The following is a 26864-nucleotide window of genomic DNA, read 5'->3' on the forward strand; positions in this document are numbered from 1 at the left end:
CCTGACGCAAATCCACCAACTTATCCTGGGGAAGCCTACACTCCATCAGTTCCGTATCTATCACAATCCCCAAAAAACACAATTCCGTCACCGGACCCAACGTCTTCTCCTGCGCCAACGGAACCCCAAAGCGCGCAAAAACCGACTGCACTGTATGCAACAAAGAACAAACCCGTGAATCCGCCGGCCCTAAACATAAAAAATCGTCTAAATAATGGATAACGGAGGAACAACCGGAAACTTCCACCACTACCCATTCCAAAAAGGAGCTAAAGGTCTCAAAATATGCACACGAAAGAGAGCAGCCCATCGGCAAGCACCGATCCACAAAATATTCCCCATCCCAAAAACAACCCAATAATCCCATGCTCTCCCCGTGTACTGGAAGCAGGCGAAAAGCCGCCTCCACATCAACCTTAGCCATCAATGCCCCCCGCCCCAACCGCCTCACCCACTTCACAGCCGCATCAAATGAGGTGTAAACCACCGAACAAAGATCAGGATCTATACCATCATTGACCGACGCACCTTTCGGGTAAGACAAATGATGAATGAGCCGAAACTTGTTTGGCTCTTTCTTCGGCACTACCCCCAGCGGAGACACCCTCAACCCCCCAATCGGCGGCTCTTTAAACGGACCCGCCATCCGCCCCAACTCCACTTCCTTCCTCAACTTCTCCGTCACCACATCCGCATGAACAAGCGCAGACCTGAGATTCTTATGAACCACAGGCCCCGCCGTAACAACCGATGGAATCCGAAAACCAAACCTAAAACCATCCCCCAACAAACCAGCCGCAACCCGATCCGGGTATCTATCTAGGAACCCCTGCATCTCTTCCACCCGCACCGGCGATGCCGCTGCCAACGCCCCCGGGGAAGATCCCCCGGACTCCCCCCGAAAGGACTGCCCAGCCCTAGGAGGCGCCGTCACCCTCAACTACAACCCAATATCCTTATGATCCCACCGGATATCAGGCCTCACCGCCTTACGCTGCCGGAACTGCTCATCGTACCTGAGCCAGCCCACCCCCCCATAAACTCTATACGCCTCCCCAATAGCGTCCTGGTAGCAAAAAAGCGCCGAACAACATTCCGGAGCCCTTTCCCCAATGACACTTGCTAATATGGCAAACGCCTGCAGCCAATTAGCAAAAGTACGTGGGATCAAACGGTGCCGCCGCTTCTCCTCCTCCTCCTTTTTTCCTTCGTCCTTCTTACCCCTATCCAAATTAAACCTTTCTAACGGAAGCAGCGAGAATATCTCCACGTACTCGCCTTTCCAAATCTTTTCCCTCACCTCTTGCTTCAAATGAGCCCCCAGCGGCCCCTCAAAGCACACATACACCTCACCACGAGCCCTATCATCCAACCTCTGCCCCTCCCCTTCTCCACCCGCCTGCGTCTCCACAGACACCGACCCCAACCCCGCCGCAACCCCCCGCGCACCAACCCCCGACCCCGGCCCCACTCCCCACCCAGGCGCCGGAGACCCCCCACCAGCTCCCATACCAGACAACCATCCCGCCAATCCCCCCAACAACTGCCCCAAACCCTTACCAAACTCCCCCATGGTCCCCCCCCCCACCCACCGGGAGACCCTGCCCTAACATGGAGCCCCAAGCAATCTCACCAGGCACCACGGGCGCTGTGACTCCCGCTGCCGAAGGTCCTGACTCCTGCCGCACGGACACTGCTCCATCATAGCTCCTGGACGTCGACGGCTGCTCCTCCTGGACCACCTGCACGACCCTCTGCACCACACTGGCCGGACACCGGGACGAGACCGCGGCCTCCGCCACTGCAAGGGGACCTTCTTCCACGCTGCTCAAATCTTCTCTGGACCTGCGCCGGTATTCGTCCTCCCCCATCGCAGTCCGAGGGACCCGATCCTCATCAAACAGCCGAGTGGACCGCCCGCTAAAGGAGGGACTGGGCCGGTCCACCGTACCCGGTCCCGAATCCTGCTGCACAGCCGCAGGGAGCGGGGGAAGGGGCGTCCCACTCCTCACAGGGCCCCGCCGCGTATCGGGATTCCTCCCACGGCGGGAGCGGCTCGCTGAAGCCCTAGCGGCCGCTCCCCGCCGCCGAGGGTCCACAGAGGGGCTCCCTACTCGGCGCCGGGCCCGGGGGGTGACTTCAGGGCTTAGGCGCGCCGGCGGAATACCACGCCGCGGCCGGGCAGCCCGAACATTAGGGGAAGCCACAGGAGCAGGCGAAACTATGCAGGCACCAACCTGCTCCTGCAGCCAGCCAGGCCCCCTCACCTCCGCTTCTCTCCTCAACCTCTCCAACATCTCCTCAACTGACAGTCCAGGCGCCGACATGCTGCCGTCCGTTCGATTCCGTCTCCTGGCCAGACTGCTCTCACTTCCGCCTCCTTCCTCCTTCTCTCCTCTGGCCACGCCCCCCGTCGCCCAAGCAACTCGCGCCTCACCTCCGCTCCCGCCCCCACTCCCCACTAACCCTTTCCTCACCAGTCCTGCCCAGCCAAGCCTCTTCATGGACGTCCTCCCCCACCGCTGCGCTCCTTGTCCGGACTGACTCTCGCGTTGCTCCGTTCCGGCATAGAGTTCCGTCGTCGGGGCTCTATGCCGGAAGAATCCTGATCAGGACTATCCCCATGCATTCTGAATGGAGAGAAATCCATTCAGGATGCATCAGGATGTCTTCAGTTCCGGACCGGAAAGTTTTTTGGCCGGAGAAAATACCGCAGCATGCTGCGCTTTTTGCTCCGGCCAAAAATCCTGAAGACTTGCCGCAAGGCCGGATCCGGAATAAATTTCCATTGAAAGGCATTGATCCGGATCCGGCCTTAAGCTAAACGTCGTTTCGGCGCATTACCGGATCCGACGTTTCGCTTTTTCTGAATGGTTACCATGGCTACCAGGACGCTAAAGTCCTGTTTGCCATGGTAAAGTGTAGTGGGGAGCGGGGGAGCAGCATACTTACCGTCCGTGCGGCTCCCGGGGCGCTCCAGAGTGACGTCAGGGCGCCCCACGCGCATGGATGACGTGATCGCATGGATCACGTCATCCATGCGCATGGGGCGCTCTGACGTCATTCTGGAGCGCCCCGGGAGCCGCACGGACTGTAAGTATGCCGCTCCCCCGCTCCTACTATGGCAACCAGGACTTTAATAGCGTCCTGGCTGCCATAGTAACACTGAACGCATTTTAAAGACTGATCCGTCTTCAAATGCTTTCAGTTCACTTGCGTTTTTCCGGATCCGGCGTGTAATTCCGGCAAATTGAGAACACGATGGACCCGGACAACGCAAGTGTAAAAGAGCATTAGCTTGTAGTAATAAGTAGCCATCTATGTGTGTGGCCAGCTGTATGCCCTCCATACCAGCTCAATGTCTGAGCGGCTCCATCGAGGGCCTGGTGATTCTGCTAATACCGCTACCATACAGGCTTTATGTTTTACTGGTAGGCCCACTGCACAGCAGCGCAGGTCAACGCACTTAAGATCTGCATGAACTTCCGTGCTGATTTCTGCACCGTATCCGCACCAAAATTTGCAATTTCTAACAGCGGTTTTTGGTGCGGATTTGATGCAGTTTTGTTACAGATCCCACCCTTCATTAAAAAAGGGTGAGGTCCACAGCTAAAACCGTAAACATAATTGAGATGCTGCGGATTTAGTGATCCACATTTCAGGTCAATTTCTGCAAAGAAAAAAATCTGCAAAGCGTACAGGACAATTGTCTAACCTCATACACTTTGATGGAACTGTACTGTGCTGCAGTATTTCTGCACGGGGATCCGCACGGAAAAAAGCACATATTTTGCAACGTGTGCAGGTGGCCTTGTTTGGCCTCTACGGTGTTAGATTTTTGTCTTTGTTGTTTGTCGGCTGATACATTTAAATTTAGAAGGAAACGTATCGTGACACTAGTTTAAGGGATTTTGAATTGTGCTACAGGGGTAGGTTCCAGGACAGGGTAAGGCTACTTTCACACTGGCGTTTGGTTTACATTTGTGAGATCCGTTCAGGGCTCTCACAAGCGGCCCAAAATGGATCAGTTCAGCCCCAATGCATTCTGAATGGATAAGGATCCGTTCAGAAGGCATCAGTTTGGCTGCGTTCGGTCTCCGTTCCGATTTTGAGGCGGACACCAAAACGCAGCTTGGTGCAATATGGTGCAATTGAAAACAGATCCTTCCCCCATTGACTTTCAATCTAAGTCAGGACGGATCAGTTTAGACTTAGACTTTTTTGTAAAAGAATAATGCAAACGGATCCGTTCTGAATGGATACAAGCGTTTGCATTATCCGTGCCGATCCGTCTGCGCAGATACAAGACGGATCCGCACTGAAAGCAGGTGTGAAAGTAGCAGGACTCATCTCAGGTTAATTTGCATATGTATCAAATCAGTTTTGATACCCAGCTCTATACCCAAAATCCAGGTGACAGGTTCCCTTTAAGGGATAGTTGGGGCAATACTAGTTACCGCTTTATATACTGTTCTAGAGGAATATTGACCTCACACAGGGTTGCAGCATTCATCACATTCTTAGATTGTACCTTTGGCATTGTGTGCTCTTTGCTGTGTCTTGACACTTTATGGACCAGATTTATACTCGCCTAGCCAACTTTTCCAAGCCACTTGCATAATGTATCATTAAAATGCAGCTCCATATTCTCCTCCCTGCATCGATTATATCAACCAAATGTATCATTAGACCTCAGCGCCATATTCTCCTCCCTGCACTGATTATATCAGCCACACATACACTGCCTGTCCAAAAAAAAAAAAGTCACCACCTGGATTTAACTAAGCAAATAGTTATGAGCCTCCTATTGGATAATTACTGCATGGGCGATTATCTTTCAGCTGGCAACAAGTTATTTACCCCCAACTGGTGCAATGAGTTGCTTCTCATTTCTTAAACAACCATGTCGAAAGACACATCTCGTGGTCGTGGAAAAATTGTTAGTCTGTTTGCTAAGGGTCAAATCATTGGCTGCATTAAGCAGAGAAAACATCTAAGGACATTGCAGAAACTACTAAAATTGGGTTAAGAACTGTCCAAAACATTATTAAAAACTGGAAGGATAGTGGGGACCCATCGTATTAGAGGAGGAAATGGGACTGGAAAAAGATCCTGAATGATCAAGATCGGCGATCACTTAAACGATTGGTGAAATCAAATCGAAGAAAAACAACAGTAGAACTGAGGGCTATGTTTAATAGTGAAAGTAAGAGCATTTCCACACGCACAATGCGAAGGGAACTCAAGGGATTGGGACTGAACAGCTGTGTAGCCATAAGAAAACAACTAATCAGTGAGGCAAACCAGAAAAAAAAAAATACTTCAATTTGCTAGGGAGCAAAGAGATTGGACTCTGGAGCAATGGAAGAAGGTCATGTGGTCTGATGAGTCCAGATTTACCCTGTTCCAGAGTGATGGGTGCATCAGGGTAAGAAGAGAGGCAGATGAGTGATGCACCCATCATTTCTAGTGCCTACTGTACAAGCCTGTGGGGGCAGTGCTATGATCTGGGGTTGCTGAAGTTAGTCAGGTCTAGGTTCAGCAACAGTATGTGCTCCAAGCATGAGGTCAGCTGACTACCTGAACATACGGAATGACCAGTCTATTCCATCAATGGATTTTTTCTTCCCTGATGGCACGGGCATATTCCAAGATGACAATGCCAGGATTTATCGGGCTTAAATTGTGAAAGAATGGTTTAGTGAGCATGAGACATCAATTTCACACATGGATTGGCCACCACAGAGTCCAGACCTTAACCCCATTGAGAATCTTTGGGATGTGCTGGAGAAGGCTTTGCGCAGCAGTCAGACTCTACCATCATCAATGCAAGATCTTGGTGACAAATTAATGCAACACTGGATGGAAATAAATCTTGTGACATTGCAGAAGCTTATCGAAACCATGCCACAGCGAATGCGTGCCGTAATCAAAGCTAAAGGCGGTCCAACGAATGACGACATTTTTTGGGGACGAGCAGTGTATCATTATAGCACAGCTCCATATTGTCCTCCCTGCAACGATTATATCAACCACATGTATCATTAGACCACAGCTCTGCATTGTCTTCTCTGCACTTATAGATCTGGGTTCTCTTTACTGTAATTTATGGCATCTGTAAAACTACAATATAGATCGCCACAACGTATGTGGCCATCTTCTTGCCTCCTCTCTGGAGTGACAAATAAGGGAGCAAATAACCCCCATTCTCCCAACAGGTTGGAGTCTCAGCAGTAAAACCGTCACCTATCAAGACATTTAGGGCTTATACTGTCAAGATGATATACAGTTGCAAGAAAAAGTATGTGAGCCCCTTGGAATGATATGGATTTCTGCACAAATTGGTCATAAAATGTGATCTGATCTTCATCTAAGTCACAACAATAGACAATCACAGTCTGCTTAAACTAATAACACACAAAGAATTAAATGTTACCATGTTTTTATTGAACACATCATGTAAACATTCACAGTGTAGGTGGAAAAAGTATGTGAACCCTTGGATTTAATAACTGGTTGAACCTCCTTTGGCAGCAATAACTTCAACCAAACGTTTCCTGTAGTTGCAGATCAGACGTGCACAACGGTCAGGGGTAATTCTTGACCATTCCTCTTTACAGAATTGTTTTAGTTCAGAAATATTCTTGGGATGTCTGGTGGGAATCACTTTCTTGAGGTCATGCCACAGCATCTCAAATAGGGTTGAGGTCAGGACTCTGACTGGGCCACTCCAGAAGGCGTATTTTCTTCTGTTTAAGCCATTCTGTTGTTGATTTACTTCTGTGTTTTGGGTCGTTGTCCTGTCGCAACACCCATCTTCTGTTGAGCTATAGCTGGTGGACAGAGGTCCTTAAGTTCTCCTGCAAAATGTCTTGATAAAATTGGGAATTCATTTTTTCTTCAATGATAGCAATCCGTCCAGGCCCTGACGCAGCAAAGCAGCCCCAAACCATGATGCCCCCACCACCATACTTCACAGTTGGGATGAGGTTTTGATGTTGGTGTGCTGTGCCTCTTTTTCTCCACACATAGTGTTGTGTGTTTCTTCCAAACAACTAAACTTTGGTTTCATCTGTCCACAGAATATTTTGCCAGTACTGCTGTGGAACATCCAGGTGCTCTTGTGCAAACTGTAAACGTGCACCAATGTTTTTTTGGGATAGCAGTGGCTTCCTCTGTGGTATCCTCCCATGAAATCCATTCTTGTTTAGTGTTTTACGTATCGTAGATTCACCAACAGGGAGGTTAGCATATGCCAGAGACTTTTGTAAGTCTTTAACTGACACTCTAGGATTCTTCTTCACCTCATTGAGCAGTGTGTGCTATGCTCTTGCAGTCATCTTTACAGGACGGCCACTCCTAGGGAGAGTAGCAGCAGTACTGAACTTTCTCCATTTATAGACAATTTGATGAACAGCAAGGCTTTTGGAGATACTTTTATAACCCTTTTCAGATTTATGCAAGTCAACAATTCCTAATCTTAGGTCTTCTGAGAGCTCTTTTGTGCGAGGCATCATTCACATCAGGCAATGCTTCTTGTGAAAAGCAAACCCAGAACTGGTGTGTGTTTTTATAGGGCAGGGCAGCTGTAACCAACACCTCCAATCTCATCCCATTGATTGGACTCCAGTTGGCTGACACCTCACTCTAATTAGCTCTTGAAGAGGTCATTAGTCTAAGGGTTCACATACTTTTCCCACCTGCACTGTGAATGTTTACATGGTTTGTTCAATAAATACATGGTAACATTTATTTCTTTGTGTGTTATTAGTTTAAGCAGACTGTGATTGTCTATTGTTGTGACTTAGATGAAGATCAGATCACATTTTATGACCAGTTTGTGCAGAAATCCATATCATTCCAAAGGGTTCACATACTTTTTCTTGCAACTGTAAATGTTATTGTGGCCCTTGAGAATAGTAGAATCTGACGTGACCCTCAGATCCGAAAAGGTTGCGCACCCCTGCCAGAAATGAATGAGCACCCATGTAATAAATTACCGGAGTGGGGGGTAATGGTGCCCCACTTCATAACGTCCATATGCCCTAATACACACATGGATAGGGGTTGTCATTATGTGTGACAATTCTTTTGGTTCTTCCATCAATACTATAATTTTTTTTAAATACTAAGCCCTAAATTTTCAGCCCCATTGAGATATTATCACTTCAATGTCAAACAACCGTCTCATATTCTCCCAATTTACATAAGATATGCGCACTCACACAGAGGCAATGACACAAGAAGAGCTGATCCCTTTAAACATGTCCGGCATAGAGACTTCTATCAGAGGAGATTAAAAAGCAAGAAAAAAAAAAACCTTTATCTATCACTTATGAAACCTGTATTTTCCATCCTTAGTATTTTGGCTCCTTAAATATACAGTATGGACTAATGTAAGAACAGATCTGCCGTATTCTGAGAAAGGGTCAGATTTAATGATACCATCATTTAACTGTTTTCAATGTTAAAAGAAAGTTGAAACAAGCGGCTCCGGCTAAATCCCAACTTACATCAATTATAATGTGTTCACGTGCCAACACTGCCATCTTCTGTTCCACAGGGCACGCTGCCCGGTAATATGCCAGCGCTACCTGGACTGTACAGTAGTTCGATGCAGCTCATAAACTTGGAGGAAATATTGCACTTTCCACAAAGGCTGATATTTGCAGCAATTCACGGCTTTCTTTCAATTATTTGCTTAATGCTCGTTTCAACAGTTTTATTTTGTTTGCTTTCCGTTGCGGCGGGCAAGTTACTTTTTTTCAATTACCCTTTTCTTTTTATTCCAACAAAAAAAACATTTCAATCTGCTCCTAACACCAGCAGCCGAATCTGTCCATAAACTGTAAAGCAATTGCAAATAAAATGGGTACGTCTCGCTTGTATTCCAGGTTTTACTGAAGAAACCATAACGTGCTGATATGTATTTTATTTTTTTATCGATAGTAAAAATTCTTAGTAAAACATTAATAATAATAAGTATGATAGACAGATACATATAGATAGATAGAAAATGGATGATAGATAAATAGATAGATAGATGGATAGATAGAAGCTTCCATTTGTTACAAAGGCTACCTTCCATGCCTCCCTCTGTTACACTGACTGCTCTCCGTGCCTCCCTCTGTTACACATACTGCTCTCCGTGCCTCCCTCTGTTACACAGACTGTTCTCCATGCTCGATTACTCAATTATAGAGATGTATTAAAAAAACATTAATTGAGTCATTTACCTATATAGAAGATAGTGTGCCATTTTATCTCCATGGCTACTATGTTGGTTTTGTGTGCAATATGAATAAAGCCAATGTCACAACCCTGGTCGGTCTAGTCAATAAAATTGTGGTCTAGTCTTATTTGGCGTATATTGCACCCATCACTGGTGAGACCATTGATGAATAATTACACAAAGGGTTCTTTTTATTTGAGATTTCTGTGAATTGTCTTGTATAACTCCGGGCTTGTAATTCAAGACTGTGATAAGTGAACTTCTCAGAAATGGGATCCACGTCTATGAGGCATTAAAGAGGTTCTACAGAATTAGAAAAACATGGCTGCTTTCTTGAAAAAAAACGGTCCATGGGTTGTTTCTGGTACTGCCGCTCGGCTCCACTGGAGAGAATGAGTTGGAGCAGAAATACTGGCGACGCTTTTCGGAAGAGAACAGCTATGTTTTTATATCACTGGACAACCCTTCAATGGCAGAAACTATAACTATGTAAACTACAATTAAAGGATGATACGTTTCTTTAACAAGTGCTCAAGTTACAATGGACTGGCTGATCCAGGACATCTTCACGTGCCTTCTGAGACTGCAACATTTGCTTATGTAGAATTTGCTTTGACTTACTGATGTCTACAGGAGCCACGATGAGCGACAAAGGACAGAACGCAGGGACCGGATGAAAAATGGCTGCATTTTCTATAATAATCTCCTGAAAGGAGCTGCACTGGCTCTACAGTGGCCTTCAAATGTTTACTGACATTTTCCATACTACACCCATAGAGAACCTATATCTATCATTGGCGTTGTGGGGATTCGCTCTGGTAGTTAGGGCTAGCGGACGCAGTATAGAGGCAAAGTACACAGTTCTTGAATCAAACAGCGGTGTTTATTCACACTTTGGTGTATCACAAAACGCAGGTGGCTTGGTGTTTGTTCACACACAAGGAAAGTCCATAAACAATAAGTGTCACCTTTTCTCCTGGGTGTTAATTCACACCCTGTTAGCAGTTCAGCCTCATCAAGTCCATAGGCGACCTGTTCACTTTTAGAGGGGCCTGAGTCCTCCAGCCCGGCTCAAACCTCAAATCCCAGCACAGCCCTCAGGTCACAGCACACAGACTGCTGATCTCCACTGTCGGAGGGAGGTAAATCCACCACACCTGGCAGTGCTGCCTGGTTTTTATGCCTGGCAAAACCCGGCCTTGAACATGGTAAATTGTCACCCACCGAGCACTTTGACTACTCCCGGTAAGAGCCGTCCCGGATCAGCTATGACAGCCATGCTAAATCAATAGCTGCTGCTGACACATAAAATACTGGCTCTTACTTCGCCGAGGCCAGGAACCTCTGTGACCAATGCCTTCCATGCACGATGATTCCAGGTACCTTCTTACAGCATGTAATTTGTAATAAAGACTGATGTTCCATTATGCTCTGACCATGTCACTTTCAGACATCACCCTCGTGTGCAGTGCAGTAAATGAACTGCCAATATACGTCTAGAAAAACCAGTGCGTCACTCACCGACATAAATTACAATCCTTTTCTCTATTTCAGCCATTTCACATTTACAGGCTCTGTGTCAAGGCCCAGCAAACTACCTGTTACATACTCACCACCCAGCAAGTCTCATGGCGGGGCTGGAAAGGACACTGAGCGGTTCATGTACGGAGCAAGCGGCCACCTAGTTAATCGGAGAACTAGACCCTGTATGTAAAATGACAATTATATGTGTATTATCGCCGGCTAGACTGGTGTTAACCTACTGCTCCTGAATTGTATATTCACTCCCGTTTTCTTGACTCCTCTTCAGCTTCGCTGTACCTCATGCCTGGATCTACTTGATCACAATTACCGAATCCCTGGCACATGTGACTACCTTCAGGAATTATCCTCTGTAGCACTGAATACACGGCTCAGCTTGATCACTTTTACCTGGCCCATGGATACTGCATCTGTGTCTGTCCTCACTGTGATTTCTGGACTCCCCGATCACGATTTTTTCCCCACCTCCTTGCTATAACCCGGTGTATTTCAGAGAATTTTTACATTTGTGATTGCTTGTAGAAAACGTTCTTCCTACTACACCCTTTGGTTTAAAGGGGTTTCTTGGGACCCAGTGGGTCCTAACTACACATGACACACCTGTATGAGAAATTATGTACTTACTGTTACGAAGTTGCATGGATCGGCCTCCCAGGAACCCGGTCATGTGGCACTCCTCTTTTGAAAATCCAGCATCCACTGACGTCACATGCTTCACCAGGTTTCCGGCCTAGGGCCTATGATGGCTAACCTCCTGCACTCCAGCTGTGGTAAAACTATGACTATTCTCAGAACTCTAAAGAAATGAATGGAGCATGCTCGGAGTCGTAGTTTCACCACAGCTGGAGTGGCAGAGGTTAGCCGTCACTGGTAGGCTATGGACAGGATGTCAATTTTGCTGTGGACAGGGACAAAACTATACTTCTCCCAAGTGCACATGCAGACTTCTGAATCCACCTCATCTACACTTGCATCGGGGAAAGGAATCGTTCTCCCAGCGTTCACAGCCCCGGCCGGGTTCCCCAAAGGCCGATCCATGCATCTTCAGAAAGGTAAGTATATTACAAATGTTCTACTTCGAGTGTGTCCTGTGTAATTATAGTGGCTTAAACCTCTTTAATTCGACCCAGTTAGCCATTTACCATGAAATCATGGGAAGGGAGGTACTTTACATGAAAATGCCCCATCCGGTTGGTTCTTTTTACAACCGGGAGATGTAAAATGGACACTAGTCATAAAATGAGGTAAATGCGTTCTTTTTCGATTATCATGTGATTGAAGGAAGGACTGCTCCACTATTTCTTCTACAATGACTTCCATAATGGGTGAGCACCACTTACGTGTATTATTTCAGGCTGAGATTGTTTAACTCATGGGCAAAATCTCCATATTGTATACAGGACAGTTCACTCCTCTGATATATAGAGGACTATAAAGCCTTATTCACACGTCAGTGATTTCCATCAGTGATTTGGAACCAAAACCAGGTGCAGCTCGAAACACAGAACAGGTGCAGATCTTTCCATTACACTGTTTCTCTGTGTAGACCCCACTCCTGGCTTTGTCTTACAATCACTGACCAAACACTGATGTGTGAATAAGGCTTTAGACATCATCATGACGTTGTATGGGAAACATAATCCAAGATGATTTCTACTGTTCATGATAAGTCACAGCAGGAATCACATCATTCCTTATGATACTTACCTTAGTTCATACAAATCCTCTTTCTTTAACTGTTGGTTGCCTCATCCTGACTATTTCTTCTGAAAATGAAGCCAGGAATGAAACCCACAACAGGGATTGTCATCACTACAAGAAGCTGGGGCTACCTACATAATACACGGCGATCATGGAAATGAATGGCCATCCATATAACACGAAGTGGAGCCAGGCTGCCAGAGTGGGAACACCGATTGTCCACGACTGCCAGTCTTGGTTCACAGAGGCCAAAAATTAGATCTTCCTGATCTTGAGTCTTGGCGGAAAGACCTCTTTAAGAATAATGTAGAGCTCTGTATCAGTAACTGGTTATCTAAAATGAAGTTTTCATGTTTTATCCTCAAAAAAATAAAAATAGATAGAGGAACTTCATGTAAGTGATAAGCTGCATAGTGGTGCAGAGGTGGGTCTGTGTAGTCCTCATTGATGCACATGTGACAGATTTTAGGCTTATTTCTGCACTCCTAGACCACATAATGGGGGGGGGGGGTCACATATCATGGCCCCTTATGCCAGTTTTTGGAGTAAAGAAGTTGTATGTCCCAATTGTGGGACTTTTTAAATTCCTGTGTGCTTAATTTTAGGCGCACGCTGTGTTTTTACGCCGCCCTCAACATGGGGAATGGCAGGGGAGGTGTGAGAGCATGGTGGGGGCCAGGCCATCAGCCCCGACAAACTTACTATCATTTATGTTTCCTGGTGTAAATTATGATTGAAATCTACTCCAAACAGGGGCTGGAGTAAATTTCGATTTAGGCAAACGGGGGAGGATGTGCCTAATTTATGAAGAGGCTTTCACCTCTGCATAAATTTAGTGCATCCTCCGGCAGAGCAGAAGATACCAAAGAACGACGTCAAAAGCCGGTCTTTAATAAATAACCCCCGATGTGTATTCACGTACTGCCACGACCTCTGCAGCGGCTCCATACCATAGGATAAGGATCAGTACTATCATGAAGCTGCAGAGACACTCACAGGGACGCGGCTGCAGAGCGCGCAGGGTTAGCCCCAGTAACGATGATGTATGCTTCAGCTTTCCCTACAGCTTCACAGATTTGATTTTTTATGTCACATCCAGAATGAGAAAATTATAAAGGAGGGCTACGGCATTTGATTGATTTCTCCCGAAGAAATAAACGACATGATGCATTACCCCAATAAGACACTCAAGAATTTCACCGATCAATCAGAATGTTCTCTGAACTCAGCATTTTTCATTTTACTAAGGAAAAAAAATCACCATTGTTCAGAATTCCACGGTGGCTTTTATGTCTCCTTTTATGAAATATTTTCAATGTCTAAATCACGTTACTCAATAGACTGCGGGCCACACTGGAACATAAAGGCAGGGGAAGAAGAGAACATGCTCCAACCAGTGTGTCTGGGAAGGGGCAGCGACTGCGCTGTGTTGTTTATACTTGGGGCAAAAATGGGAGCGTCGTTGTGCGCTGATGTGGCTGCGCACACAGCGCAATTTTCCAATAGATGGGCCCAGAGCTTCTCATTTTCATATAGTAAGTATAGAAGTAATGCAATGCATTTTTCTCCACGTTTTCAGTGTCTGCGTGTGTCTTTGCACATAGAGCAGTGTGTTGCCACATACAGTGTTTGCCTTTGCGTTGCAGCCGTGGTATCACGCACCTGTACTTTATTACATATTGTTTGGCAGTGATGGTCTAACTTAGTTTTTTTGCATTAATGAACCATAATATATCATATTTTTAGGGGACTGTATAAAAAAAATAATGCACCGTTTTGGGGGGAATTATTTTTAACTATCTTAGGCTACTTTCACACTCGTGTTTTGTGCAGATCCGTCATGGACGCACCCGTTCAGATAATACAACCGTCTGCATCCGTTCAGAACGGATCAGTTTGTATTATCTTTAACATAGCCAAGACGGATCCGTCTTGAACACCATTGAAAGTCAATGGAGGACGGATCAGTTTTCTATTGTGCCAGATTGTGTCATAGAAAACGGATCCGTTTTGGACCGCTTGTGAGAGCCCTGAACGGATCTCACAAACGGAAAGCCAAAACGCCAGTGTGAAAGTAGACTTATTTTTAAACAAATGTCTTTTTTATGTTTTATTAAATTTCCACAACAAAATCATATCATCACATTTCAAGATCCGTAACCTTTTTATTTATCTGTCGATTTACATATAGGAGGTAATATGTGCAAAATCTGCCACCACCAAATCCATTAGATGCTGACGGATCCTGTTCTGGCCGACATATATTTAATGTGAAGTCATTGTGCAGGGACACTGATGTGGGATTTAACCATTTACTGCGCAGCGCAATAATAGCACACAGCTGCAAATAAAGCGTATTTCCGACTTGCGTTGCAGCCTTCCAGCAGGCAGTATCGGCCTGGAATCGGACAGACAAAACCAGTTGCAAGGCTGCATAGTTTTTTTTTCTGGCCGAATCACAAAGTATTTTCCAGGTAGTGGCTGGATCTCTGTCAGATCCCATTGTAGTTAATGGGGCCGGAAGGCGTTCCGGTAACATCTGCCAATGCCGGATGTGGAGAACTCCGGCAGGCAAGATATCTGCCAATGCCGGATGTGGAGAACTCCGGCAGGCAAGATATCTGCCAATGCCGGATGTGGAGAACTCCGGCAGGCAAGATATCTGCCAATGCCGGATGTGGAGAACTCCGGCAGGCAAGATATCTGCCAATGCCGGATGTGGAGAACTCCGGCAGGCAAGGTATCTGCCAATGCCAGATGTGGAGAACTCCGGCAGGCAAGATATCTGCCAATGCCGGATGTGGAGAACTCCGGCAGGCAAGATATCTGCCAATGCCGGATGTGGAGAACTCCGGCAGGCAAGGTATCTGCCAATGCCGGATGTGGAGAACTCCGGCAGGCAAGGTATCTGCCAATGCCGGATGTGGAGAACTCCGGCAGGCAAGATATCTGCCAATGCCGGATGTGGAGAACTCCGGCAGGCAAGATATCTGCCAATGCCGGATGTGGAGAACTCCGGCAGGCAAGATATCTGCCAATGCCGGATGTGGAGAACTCCGGCAGGCAAGATATCTGCCAATGCCGGATGTGGAGAACTCCGGCAGGCAAGATATCTGCCAATGCCGGATGTGGAGAACTCCGGCAGGTAAGATACTAACGATGCTAAGATACCAGTGGAAACCAAAGGCATTGCTGCTAATGGAAATGAAGAGAGGTGCATCTCCAACTCACCAGGTCTCATGATAAGGGCTCATGCACATGAACCTATTTTTATTTTTTTGTGTCCGTTCCATTTTTTGTGACCCGTATGTGGAACCACTCACTCAATAAAAAAAAAAACGGAATGGTGTGCATTCCGTTTCCGTATGTCCGCATGTCCTATTCTTGTCCGTATTGTGGACATCAATGGATCCGGAAAAAAAAACAAAAAACAATACAATACGGATGTCACACAGACGTCATCCGTATTTTTTGCGGATCTGTGTTTTGCAGACTGCAAAATTCATACGGTCGTGTTCCTGAGCCCTTAAAGGGAACCTGTCACCGGGATTTTGTGTATAGAGCTGAGGACATGGGTTGCTAGGTGGCCGCTAGCACATCCGCAATACCCAGTCCCCATAGCTCTGTGTGCTTTTATTGTGTAAAAAAAACGATTTGATACATATGCAAATTAACCTGAGATGAGTCCTGTCCCTGATGCATCTCACGGACAGGACTCATCTCAGGTTAATTTGCATATGTATTAAATCAGTTTTTTTACACAATAAAAGCACACAGAGCTATGGGGACTGGGTACTGCAGATGTGCTAGCGGCGATCTAGCAACCCATGTCCTCAGCTCTATACACAAAATCCCGGTGACAGTTTCCCTTTAACATGTAAACAGTGATGTGAGGGGGTGACCAATATATGTAAAAACAAAAAAAGATTTTCCATTTGAGTAATTTATCTTTCCATGTACAAGACCTATGGGTGTCTGTCCGGGGGATGATAGGCCTGTGAAGACTAACAGTGGTCACAGACATTACAAACTGATATATCTATGGGGCTGAGAAGACACAAATATCTGATCTGAAAGGGAACATCGGGCCAACAGGTCGGACTGTGTCTTGTCCAGTGATAAGCGGCACCAGATGTGTCTAGTTGCTACTTACCTCCAAGTGCACTGTTAAAATAAGGGATATTTGGATGAGACAAAGGTACATAATGCTGAATGTCTATGGTGACCTCACAAATTTACTTTCCTGCCTCTTGTCAAGGGGCTGTCTCTGACCAGTATCATTTTTTACAGAAAAAGGTAAAAAAAAATCACATAAATAAAAGAAGTTATACTCACCTCACCGCTCCCGTTCCTCGCCGGTCTCTCTCAATACACAGGAAATGGCGACTCATCCAGTCACTGGCTGCGGTGGGTCACCGCTTTAGCCAACGATCGAGATGGGTCACTCTTGCTTTTGGCAGGCATGAGCTAATTTGCATACCCTTTTTCCATGGGGCACTGCCTTGAAATAAGCCTCATACACACGCCAGGTCTCTTTAATCAGAACCAGCCCCTACAAATGGATTTTCTAATCTATATAAAGTAAAGTAAGTCATTAGGTGCAGAGAGGTTGATGATATTTTCTATGTTGGTAAAATATCCCACCTCATTTCCATATACCTGTGCTGGCCGGCCGACAGAAGAGAGACGTGGACAGGTTAGGCGCTCTCCAGAACGTTAATGGATTCAACACAGTCCGGTAGGGAAGCTTATTTCAGAGAAAGACAAATGCAGGAACAAGAGGTCACGCTCTCGGCTGGATCCTGCCAGACTCTGGGAAATGTCAGGCAGCAGCGGGGCAGGAGGAGGATAGCTGCAACACTGAAACTAGCCGGGCTAGAAAAAGAAATATCACAAAACAGCTTACCGGACCTCTTTAGTTCAGAGACCTGTCTGAATACAGTTTTCACTTGGGATGGAGCTGATGTAATTACACTGCACAGCCGCTACAAAGGAAACGGCAGGCAGGCAAACGTTGCATGCAGGGCCGGCGCTTCCATAGAGGCAAGGGGGGCAATTGCCCCCGGGCCCCGAGTCCTTAGGGGCCCCCCCGCGCCGGCCCACAACTAACTTTAGGCAGGCAGGACAGTCAGTGTCACACGGAGATGAGCGCTTCCATTGTGGAAGCGCTCATCTCCAGTCATCTGTATCGCTGTGCGGCAGGGGAGGGAGAGGTGTGTCCCTTTCCCTTCCTCTGATAGGCTGCCGGCCTAGTGCCTGCAGCCTATCAAAGGCCGGCGCAGGCGGCGGGATGACGTCATCACGCCGCCTGACCTGAGCCGTACACAGCGCAGGACACAGGCCGGAAGAGGCCTGCATCGCATCGCTGCCAAGGAGGTAAGTATAAGTGTTTTTTGTTCTTTTTTTTTTCCTGTACAATACTGGCGGCTAGTGGCACATGATAGGGGGGCCCTATGGCTAGTGGCACATGATAGGGGGGCCCTATGGCTAGTGGCACATGATAGGGGGGGCCCTATGGCTAGTGGCACATGATAGGGGGGGCCCGATGGCTAGTGGCACATGATAGGGGGGGCCCTATGGCTAGTGGCACATGATAGGGGGGGCCCTATGGCTAGTGGCACATGATAGGGGGGGCCCTATGGCTAGTGGCACATGATAGGGGGGCCCTATGGCTAGTGGCACATGATAGGGGGGCCCTATGGCTAGTGGCACATGATAGGGGGGGCCCTATGGCTAGTGGCACATGATAGGGGGGGCCCTATGGCTAGTGGCACATGATAGGGGGGGCCCTATGGCTAGTGGCACATGATAGGGGGGGCCCTATGGCTAGTGGCACATGATAGGGGGGGCCCTATGGCTAGTGGCACATGATAGGGGGGGCCCTATGGCTAGTGGCACATGATAGGGGGGGCCCTATGGCTAGTGGCACATGATAGGGGGGGCCCTATGGCTAGTGGCACATGATAGGGGGGGCCCTATGGCTAGTGGCACATGATAGGGGGGGGGCCCTATGGCTAGTGGCACATGATAGGGGGGGCCCTATGGCTAGTGGCACATGATAGGGGGGGCCCTATGGCTAGTGGCACATGATAGGGAGGCCCTATGGCTAGTGGCACATGATAGGGGGGGCCCTATGGCTAGTGGCACATGATAGGGGGGGGCTATGGCTAGTGGCACATGATGGGGGGGGGCTATGGCTAGTGGCACATGATAGGGGGGCCCTATGGCTAGTGGCACATGATAGGGGGGGGCCCTATGGCTAGTGGCACATGATAGGGGGGGCCCTATGGCTAGTGGCACATGATAGGGGGGGGCCCTATGGCTAGTGGCACATGATAGGGGGGGGCCCTATGGCTAGTGGCACATGATAGGGGGGGGGCCCTATGGCTAGTGGCACATGATAGGGGGGGCCCTATGGCTAGTGGCACATGATAGGGGGGGGCCCTATGGCTAGTGGCACATGATAGGGGGGGGCCCTATGGCTAGTGGCACATGATAGGGGGGGCCCTATGGCTAGTGGCACATGATAGGGGGGGGGCCCTATGGCTAGTGGCACATGATAGGGGGGCCCTATGGCTAGTGGCACATGATAGGGGGGGCCCTATGGCTAGTGGCACATGATAGGGGGGGCCCTATGGCTAGTGGCACATGATAGGGGGGGCCCTATGGCTAGTGGCACATGATAGGGGGGGGGGGGCTATGGCTAGTGGCACATGATAGGGGGGGGGCTATGGCTAGTGGCACTAGATAGGGGGGGGCTATGGCTAGTGGCACTAGATAGGGGGGGCTATGGCTAGTGGCACATGATAGGGGGGCCCTATGGCTAGTGGCACATGATAGGGGGGCCCTATGGCTAGTGGCACATGATAGGGGGGGCCCTATGGCTAGTGGCACATGATAGGGGGGGCCCTATGGCTAGTGGCACATGATAGGGGGGCCCTATGGCTAGTGGCACATGATAGGGGGGGCCGCCTATGGCTACTGGCACATGATAGGGGCGGCCGCCTATGGCTACTGGCACATGATGGGGGGCCGCCTATGGCTACTGGCACATGTTGATGGGGGGCTCAGGCTACTGGCACATGATTGGGGGGCATCTATGAGGGCACATTTTACTGGCACATTATTGGGGGACATCTATGGGGGCACTTCTTACTGGCACATTATTTGTGGCACTATAGGGGCATCTACTGAGGCCACAAAGAACGGTTATTTTATATGGGGGCTCTGTATAGGGGCATTTTATACTGGGACACATTGTGGTTGGTACTATGGAGAAGGGGGGAGAGGACTACTATGGGCGCTGAGAAGGGGTATTTTATGCTTACAAATTATGGGGGACACTGAGGGCATCTACTGGCACACTATATATCGGGCATTTTATACTGGTACATTATGGGGGGCACTAGGGGGGAGAGGAGCACTATGGGGGCATTAACTGGGGTCACTATATAGGGGTATTTTATACTGGCACATTATGGAGGCACTACGGGGACATTAGCTCAACTGGGAGCATTACAAGGGGGTATTTTTTGCACTGTCACATTATAAGGAGAATTATTTCTACTGGGGGGGGGGGGGGGCATTCTGGTGGGCTTTATTACTCCCCCATGGTATGAGCCCCCTAGTAGCAGCACCAGCCTCTCCCTGCTCTGCTATTCCTCTGCCCCTTCTCCAAATTCTTATTATGAAATCTTTCTCATTAGGATAAAACACAACATCAGCTCCGCCGAGCCCCCGGCCAAAGTGTTGAAGTGGCGTCCAAGATCCCCAAGGGCCAAGTAACTAAGTTTTCATATGAAATATGTTTAGGTTATACACATATAGCCTACACTGTGCCCCAAAATATACAGTTTCTTCTGTAAAAGTCATCAAGTGCCCCTTATTGTTTTTCGCCCCAGGGCCCCATTTCACCTAGAACCGGCCCTGGTTGCATGGCAGCTGATTGACAGGGTGTTGGGAGTTGGACCCTTGAGCATCTGATATTGATGACCTATCCTGAAGATAGGTCATCAGTTTTACGCCACTGGACAACCTCCTTTAAAGGGCATCTGTCAGCAGATTTGTACCTATGACACTGCCTGACCTGTTACATGTGCACTTGGCAGCTGAAGACATCTGTGTTGGTCCCATGTTACTATGTTCGTGCATTGCTGAGAAAAATGAAGTTTTAACATATGCAAATGAGCCTCTAAGGGCAATGGAGACGTTGTTGTTACAATTAGAGGCTCTGCTCTGTCTGCAACTGCCGTGCACTTTGATTGACAGGTCCAGGTACAATGACGTTTACACCCCCTGGTCCTGTGAATTATATTGCAGAGGCTGCAGCAGTTGCAGTGGAAATATACTAAAACATCATTTTTCTCAGCAATGCTGGCACATGAGAACATGGGACCAACACAGATGCCTTCAGCTGCCAAGTGCACATGTAACAGGTCAGCCAGTGTCATAGGGACAAGTCTGCTGACAGTTGCCCTTTAAAGGGGTTGTTCAGTGGAGTAAAACTGAGGACCTATCCTTGGAATAGGTCATCAATATCAGATGCTCAAGGGTCCAACTCCCGAAACCCTGTCAATCAGCTGTCAAGCAAAGTTAGCCTGCCTGCCGTTTCCTTTGTAGCAGTTGCGCAGTGTAATTACATGTCCTTTAAAACACCCTGACCCTAGTCATTGTAGCTGACTACAGTACAGCACTTGGCGATTTCTAGCAGGACCATAGATAAGAATTGAGTGTCAGTGCACATGCCCGACCTGCCGCTCCATTCATTTCGGGGGTTTGGAACCCCCCTTCTTGTGATGGATGGGGGTTCACCGATCAAAAGATTGCTCTAATAGTTATCCCCTATGCTGTGTTTGGGAGATAACATTATCTAACAAAACTACCCTTTAAATAGTTATTGGTACCAATACACACAATCTTAGACATATCTGAATCAAGGAATATGGACCACGGGTCAACAACCAGTGCTCCCAGAATGCTCGGGTAACCTGCAATCAGCAGTATTTCGAGTTCAGCATTGAGAATGTGAGTCTAAAAGTACATAATGAAAAATAACTAATTAAAATCAAATCAATACAAATATTCCGAAATTGGCCATCAAGTGATTTTCAGCAGCTTGCGGTGCCATATGCCAACATTAAAGAGAGAATTCAGGTGTAAAACAAAAATAACAATAAGAATAAGTAATGAGCCTACAGTACATGAGAAGAAAAGTCTCCTGTACCTGAGTAGCTCTACTTGGACTGCAGGGAGGACTTTCCTTTGTGATATTCTTTCCGCTGCCTGAAGAGCATCAGATGAGAACAACCAACTTCTGTCGTTGGAGCAGGGGGCATCTACTAAGACCTACGGCACAAACACATGACAATGTCTAATGTCATAATCCATGAATATTGACTCCTACCTTTCAGGAGAACAAGGGTCCCCTGATTCCCGCTCTACCTACCAGAGAATACAAGAAGAGATGATCATGTATGTGCACAGCTCAATCTCCCACTCTTATAGGCTAGAATGAAGACAGCCAAGCACATGCGCAGACATTTCTCCTTACATTCTGATGTTGGACGCGACCAGCCACATTATTCCATTGAACTCATTTTGAGCTAAAAATCATTTTTTTTAATTGGTCTTTATTAAAAATGTTGAGCCGTTTTCTCGGCACAACTTTGAGTTTCTCTAGTAGCTGGTTCTGAATTTTCCAGCTGCTCCATCAGCTTGGCTCCTTATCTCTGACCTCCTAAACACTCATTAAAGCTCAATTCTTATCTTACAGATAAGAATGTGGCTTAAATAAGTGTTCATGACCTTTATAGGTTTACAGATAAGTGGTTATTAGATGACCAGCACAAAGTGAAAGTACCAGTCACACAGCTAGAAAAACAGTTAACCCTTTGTGACAGAACGGCTCAATATTTTTAATAAAGCCCGATAGAAAAAATTATTTTTATCCCAAATGCAATCATAAACAAAATACCCCTGAAGTTATACTAAATCTTTTCCCATAAACCTATACATCAATCTGCTCAGCTCCTCCTGCTCTATAACCTGCTGACTGTAGCTTACATTGCATTTTCATGGTGACAGGTTCCCTTTAAACGGCTTCTGTCACCCCACTAAACCATTTATTTATTTTTTGCTTACTTATAATTTCTACACTGCGATTAATGCCTACATAATATAATTAATCATTTTGGTCCTGTAGATTTTGTTTAAAACATGCTTTTAAAATATGCAAATTACCTTGATACCAGCAAGTAGGGCGGGTACTTGCTGGTAGCAGCCGCATCCTCCGATCCTAAAGACACCCCCTCCGCATTGTGATTGACAGGGCCAGGGAACGGAATCGTTCTCTGCTGGTCCTGTTTGCATTCAAAATCTGGCGCCTGCGCCGCGGCCGTACCTGTCTTTAATCGATGCAGGCGCACTCGCTCGGCCGCTACATCCTCAATGCGCCTGCGCCGGGTGTAGATGTGACGTCATCGGCGCAGGCGCATTGAGGATGGAGCGGCCGAGCGAGCGGCCGCCTCTCAGTGCGCCTGCACCGATTAAAGACAGGTACGGCCGCGGCGCAGGCGCCAGATTTTGAATGCAAACAGGCAGGGTCAGCAGAGAACGGTTTAGTGGGGTGACAGAAGCCCTTTAAACAAAAAAATTCTTGCAGCTGCCACTAGAGGGAGCTCAACAAGGGTAGATTTAAAGAGGTACCACTGAACTGATAAGGGTACTTTTACTAGCGGCAAAGAACTCCGGCAGACTGTTCCGGCGGGTAAACAGCCTATCGGATCTGTACCACCGCTAGTGCACGTGTGCTCCCGGACTACCGCTCCGGCCTCATTGACTATAATGAGGCCGAGCTGGAGTTCCGGTGGCAGCGGGGAGAAATGGCGAGAGGCGGCCGGAATAAAACTACGACATGGGACGGAGCGGTAGTCCGGGGGCACGCGTGCACTAGCGGCAGCACGGGTCCGACAGGCTGTTCACCCGCCGGAACAGCCTGCCAGAGTTCCTTGTCGCTAGTGTAAAACTAGCCTATAAATAGTGGTGGTTGATTGCATGTCACAATGTAACTCTATGGGTATAAACCCCTTTAAATATATATTATTAGATTAATTTGCATAACCAGAAAACAGAATTATGTCCATAGTTGGAGGTACACTTTAACTAATTATATTAGTAAGTATGGAAAGCTTTGGAATGTCGCTGTACCTCCAAATTTAAACAGCTTTTCATAAATCAAGTGAAAGTAAAAAAAATGTGCAATATTGTATTACAGTCCAATGTTTCTCTCATCTTATCTTTACATATACTCTCCGCCTTCCCATCCCTCCTAAATTGTTGAATTACTATCAGTTTACTGGTAAAATCTATAGAGGCAACAATAAGATGTATCATCATTTCACTGTGGGATAAGGGCTGTAGCCCATAGAAGTCAAAAGAGGAGGGGAGAGGAGAGAGCATCTGTAGAGACAGAGGCACCCACAGAGATGTTGCTGCAGCATCTAGCAATTGATTTTCTCTTTCGCTCCAGTGCTGGATTCACAACAACACTGCTCAGTAATAAGGTATCATTTCCTCCATGCTTCTGCTTCTTCTAAGGGTGATAGAGACATGGGAGCAGGATTTCATCTTCTCATCACAGCAGCTCATCTCCCCCCACCTGGAGCCGAGTTCAGGGAAAACATCTGCATGAAGTTTGTATGTTCTCCCCGCGATTGCGTCGGTTTCCTCCCACACTCCAAAGACACGCCGTGAAATATAGTAGTGCTATATGAGTGCGTGAAATAAATAAAATAAACATGCAGAGGAGAAAACTGCTGATAAATGCAGGATAGAATACACAAAGAAATACTAAGTGATACTAAACTACTGGTATATCAATCATGAGTCATGCAGGAATAAGAAGCTAAGCAATACTGGGCATGAACCCTAAAAATGCTACCTTTATTTAGATTGCGTTTAAAAATAATACATGAATGACTGTACTCAAAAAATAAAATAAAAAATATGTCAACAATTATAAATCCACTTGGTGCACACAAGATTCAAGAGTATAGGATAGAATACACACACGACAGTTTAACGGTTTAACAAGGAATCCTGTCCATGGACTTTACACGGAACTGTACAAATTGTATGGACCCCTAAACTTCTGCTGGAGGGTCAGCCTCCAAATAATGTTAACAAAAAAAAAGGTGATACAAAATGCTAGGATTTTCCCATTATAAAGATGCAAACCTGAACCAAACATGCCTTCCTGAAACAATACACACCTTGTCATATGACTTGGCATGCAACTTCCCTATAAGCCTCCCGTCCAGTTCGGAAGTGGAGATGGCATTCAGATGGGGCGATGGAACAAAGGATTCCAGTGTCTCCTTCAGCCATTGCGATCTGCGGATATCCGGTTCATTGCAATGAAGATGCCCTGGGCAAAAATGATAAAAACATGAGCGCAATAAAAAGGATGGTTTAGACATGTGAGTGTTTTGCAATGTTACTGTTATGCTTTCCTTACCGACGCACTGAATATCAGATTAACCCCTTCAGGACCCTGCCATTTTTCACCTTAAAAGGGCTTCTACCACCAGAAATACTGTTATGTAGCTGACTGACATTAGCGATGCGCCCATGTCAGCACTACATAATAGTGTGTTTCTAACATTTGTCCCTGCAGCCGTTTTTGTAAAAAAAGCACTTTTATTATATGCTAATGTAGCTCCAGGTCAGGGCTGGCCAACCTGCGGCTCTCCAGCTGTTGTAAAACTACAACTCCCACCATTCCCTGCTGTAGGCTAATAGCTTTAGGCAGACTGGGCATGCTGGGAGTTGTAGTTTTGCAACAGCAGCCCTGCTCTACCGCATCGTTGACAAAATCCCGCGCCTGCGCCGTTCAATTCTGTCTTCGGTGCAGGCGCAGTGAGTGAAGGTCGCTCTCCTGATGCCGACTTCCTCACTGTGACGTAGTCGGCGCAGGCGCAGTGAGGAATCCGGCACCAGGAGCGCATCATTTACTCACTGCGCCGAAGACAGAAGTGAACGGCGCAGGCGCGGGATTTCGTCAACGATGCGGTGGACCGTAGCATCAATCAAGAGGAGCGGGGCGGGCAGAACAGGGGACCTGGGCGGGATAAAGGGTGAGTGGACGGAGCCTCTAGGTGCTGATTTTACACCCACATAGCACCTAGAGGTTCATTAGCATATAATAAAAATGCTTTTTTTTACAAAAACGGCTGCAGGGACAAATGTTAGAAACATACTGCTATGTAGTGCTGACATGGGCGCATCACTAATGTCAGTCAGCTACATAACAGTATCTCTGGTGGTAGAAGCCCTTTAAGGACAAGGCAATTTTTGGCAAATCTGACATGTGCCACTTTATGTGTTGATAACTTTAAAATGCTTTTACTTATCGAGGCCATTCTGAGAATGTATTCTCGTTACAGGACAGTGGTAAAATTAAGGAAAAATTTTTTTATTTTTATTTATAAAAAATGCCAAATTTACCAAAAATTTTAAAAATTTGTATATTTCCAAATTCCAATTTCTCTACTTTTATAATAGATAGTAATACCTCCAAAATTAGTTATTAGTTTACATTCCCCATATATCTACTTTATGTTTGGATCATTTTGTGAATGGCATTTTATTTTGTGGGGACGTTAGAAGGCTTAGAAGTAAATCTTGAAATTTTTCAGCAAATATTTCTAAAACCCACTTTTTAAGGACCAGTTCAGGTCTGAAGTCACTTTGTGAGGCTTACATAATAGAAACCACCCAAAAATGACCCCATTTTAGAAACTACATCCCTCAAGGTATTCAAAACAGATTTCACAAACTTTGTTAAACCTTTAGGTGTTCCACAAGAATTAATGGAAAATAGAGATCAAATGGCACTTTTTTGGCAGATTTTCCATTTCAATAAATTTTTTCCAGTTACAAAGCAAGGGAGCAAGGGTTAACCACCAAACAAAACTCAATATTTATGGCCCTGATTCTGTAGTTTACAGAAATACCCCACATGTGGTCGTAAACTGCTGTACTGGCACACGGCAGGGCGCAGAAGGAAAGGAATGCCACACGGTTTTTGGGAGGCAGATTTTGCTGCACAGTTTTTTTGACCCTATGTCCCATTTGAAGACCCCCTGATGCACCACTAGAGTAGAAACTCCAAAAAAGTGACCCCATTTTAGAAACTACGAGATAAGGTGGCAGTTTTGCTGGTACTAGTTTAGGGTACATATGATTTTTGGTAGCTCTGTATTACACTTTTTTTAGGCAAAGTAACAAAAATTAGCTGTTTTGGCACAGTTTTTATTTTTTGTTATTTACAACGTTTATCTGACAGGTTAGATCATGTGGTATTTTTATAGAGCAGGTTGTTACGGATGCG

At 46.7% G+C, this 26864-nt stretch overlaps 1 protein-coding gene across 3 annotated transcripts in view; it reads right to left on the reverse strand.

Annotated features, from left to right (window-relative positions):
* Positions 1 to 26864, reverse strand: part of LOC122933062 (tRNA (cytosine(34)-C(5))-methyltransferase, mitochondrial-like) — a 62323-nt gene that overhangs the window by 10502 nt on the left and 24957 nt on the right. For 2 of the 3 annotated variants that reach the window (XM_044287807.1, XM_044287806.1), the window contains 2 exons: positions 24745 to 24899; positions 21699 to 21820 (listed from right to left, as the gene is read on the reverse strand). In XM_044287807.1, the coding sequence (XP_044143742.1) occupies positions 21699 to 21820; positions 24745 to 24899 (277 nt within the window). Of the gene's footprint in view, positions 1 to 17134; positions 17351 to 21698; positions 21821 to 24744; positions 24900 to 26864 lie in introns of all 3 variants that reach the window. The other variant, XR_006388376.1, reaches the window with a different exon arrangement.

Source organism: Bufo gargarizans, chromosome 3, assembly GCF_014858855.1.
Source record: "Bufo gargarizans isolate SCDJY-AF-19 chromosome 3, ASM1485885v1, whole genome shotgun sequence".
NCBI lineage: Eukaryota > Metazoa > Chordata > Amphibia > Anura > Bufonidae > Bufo > Bufo gargarizans.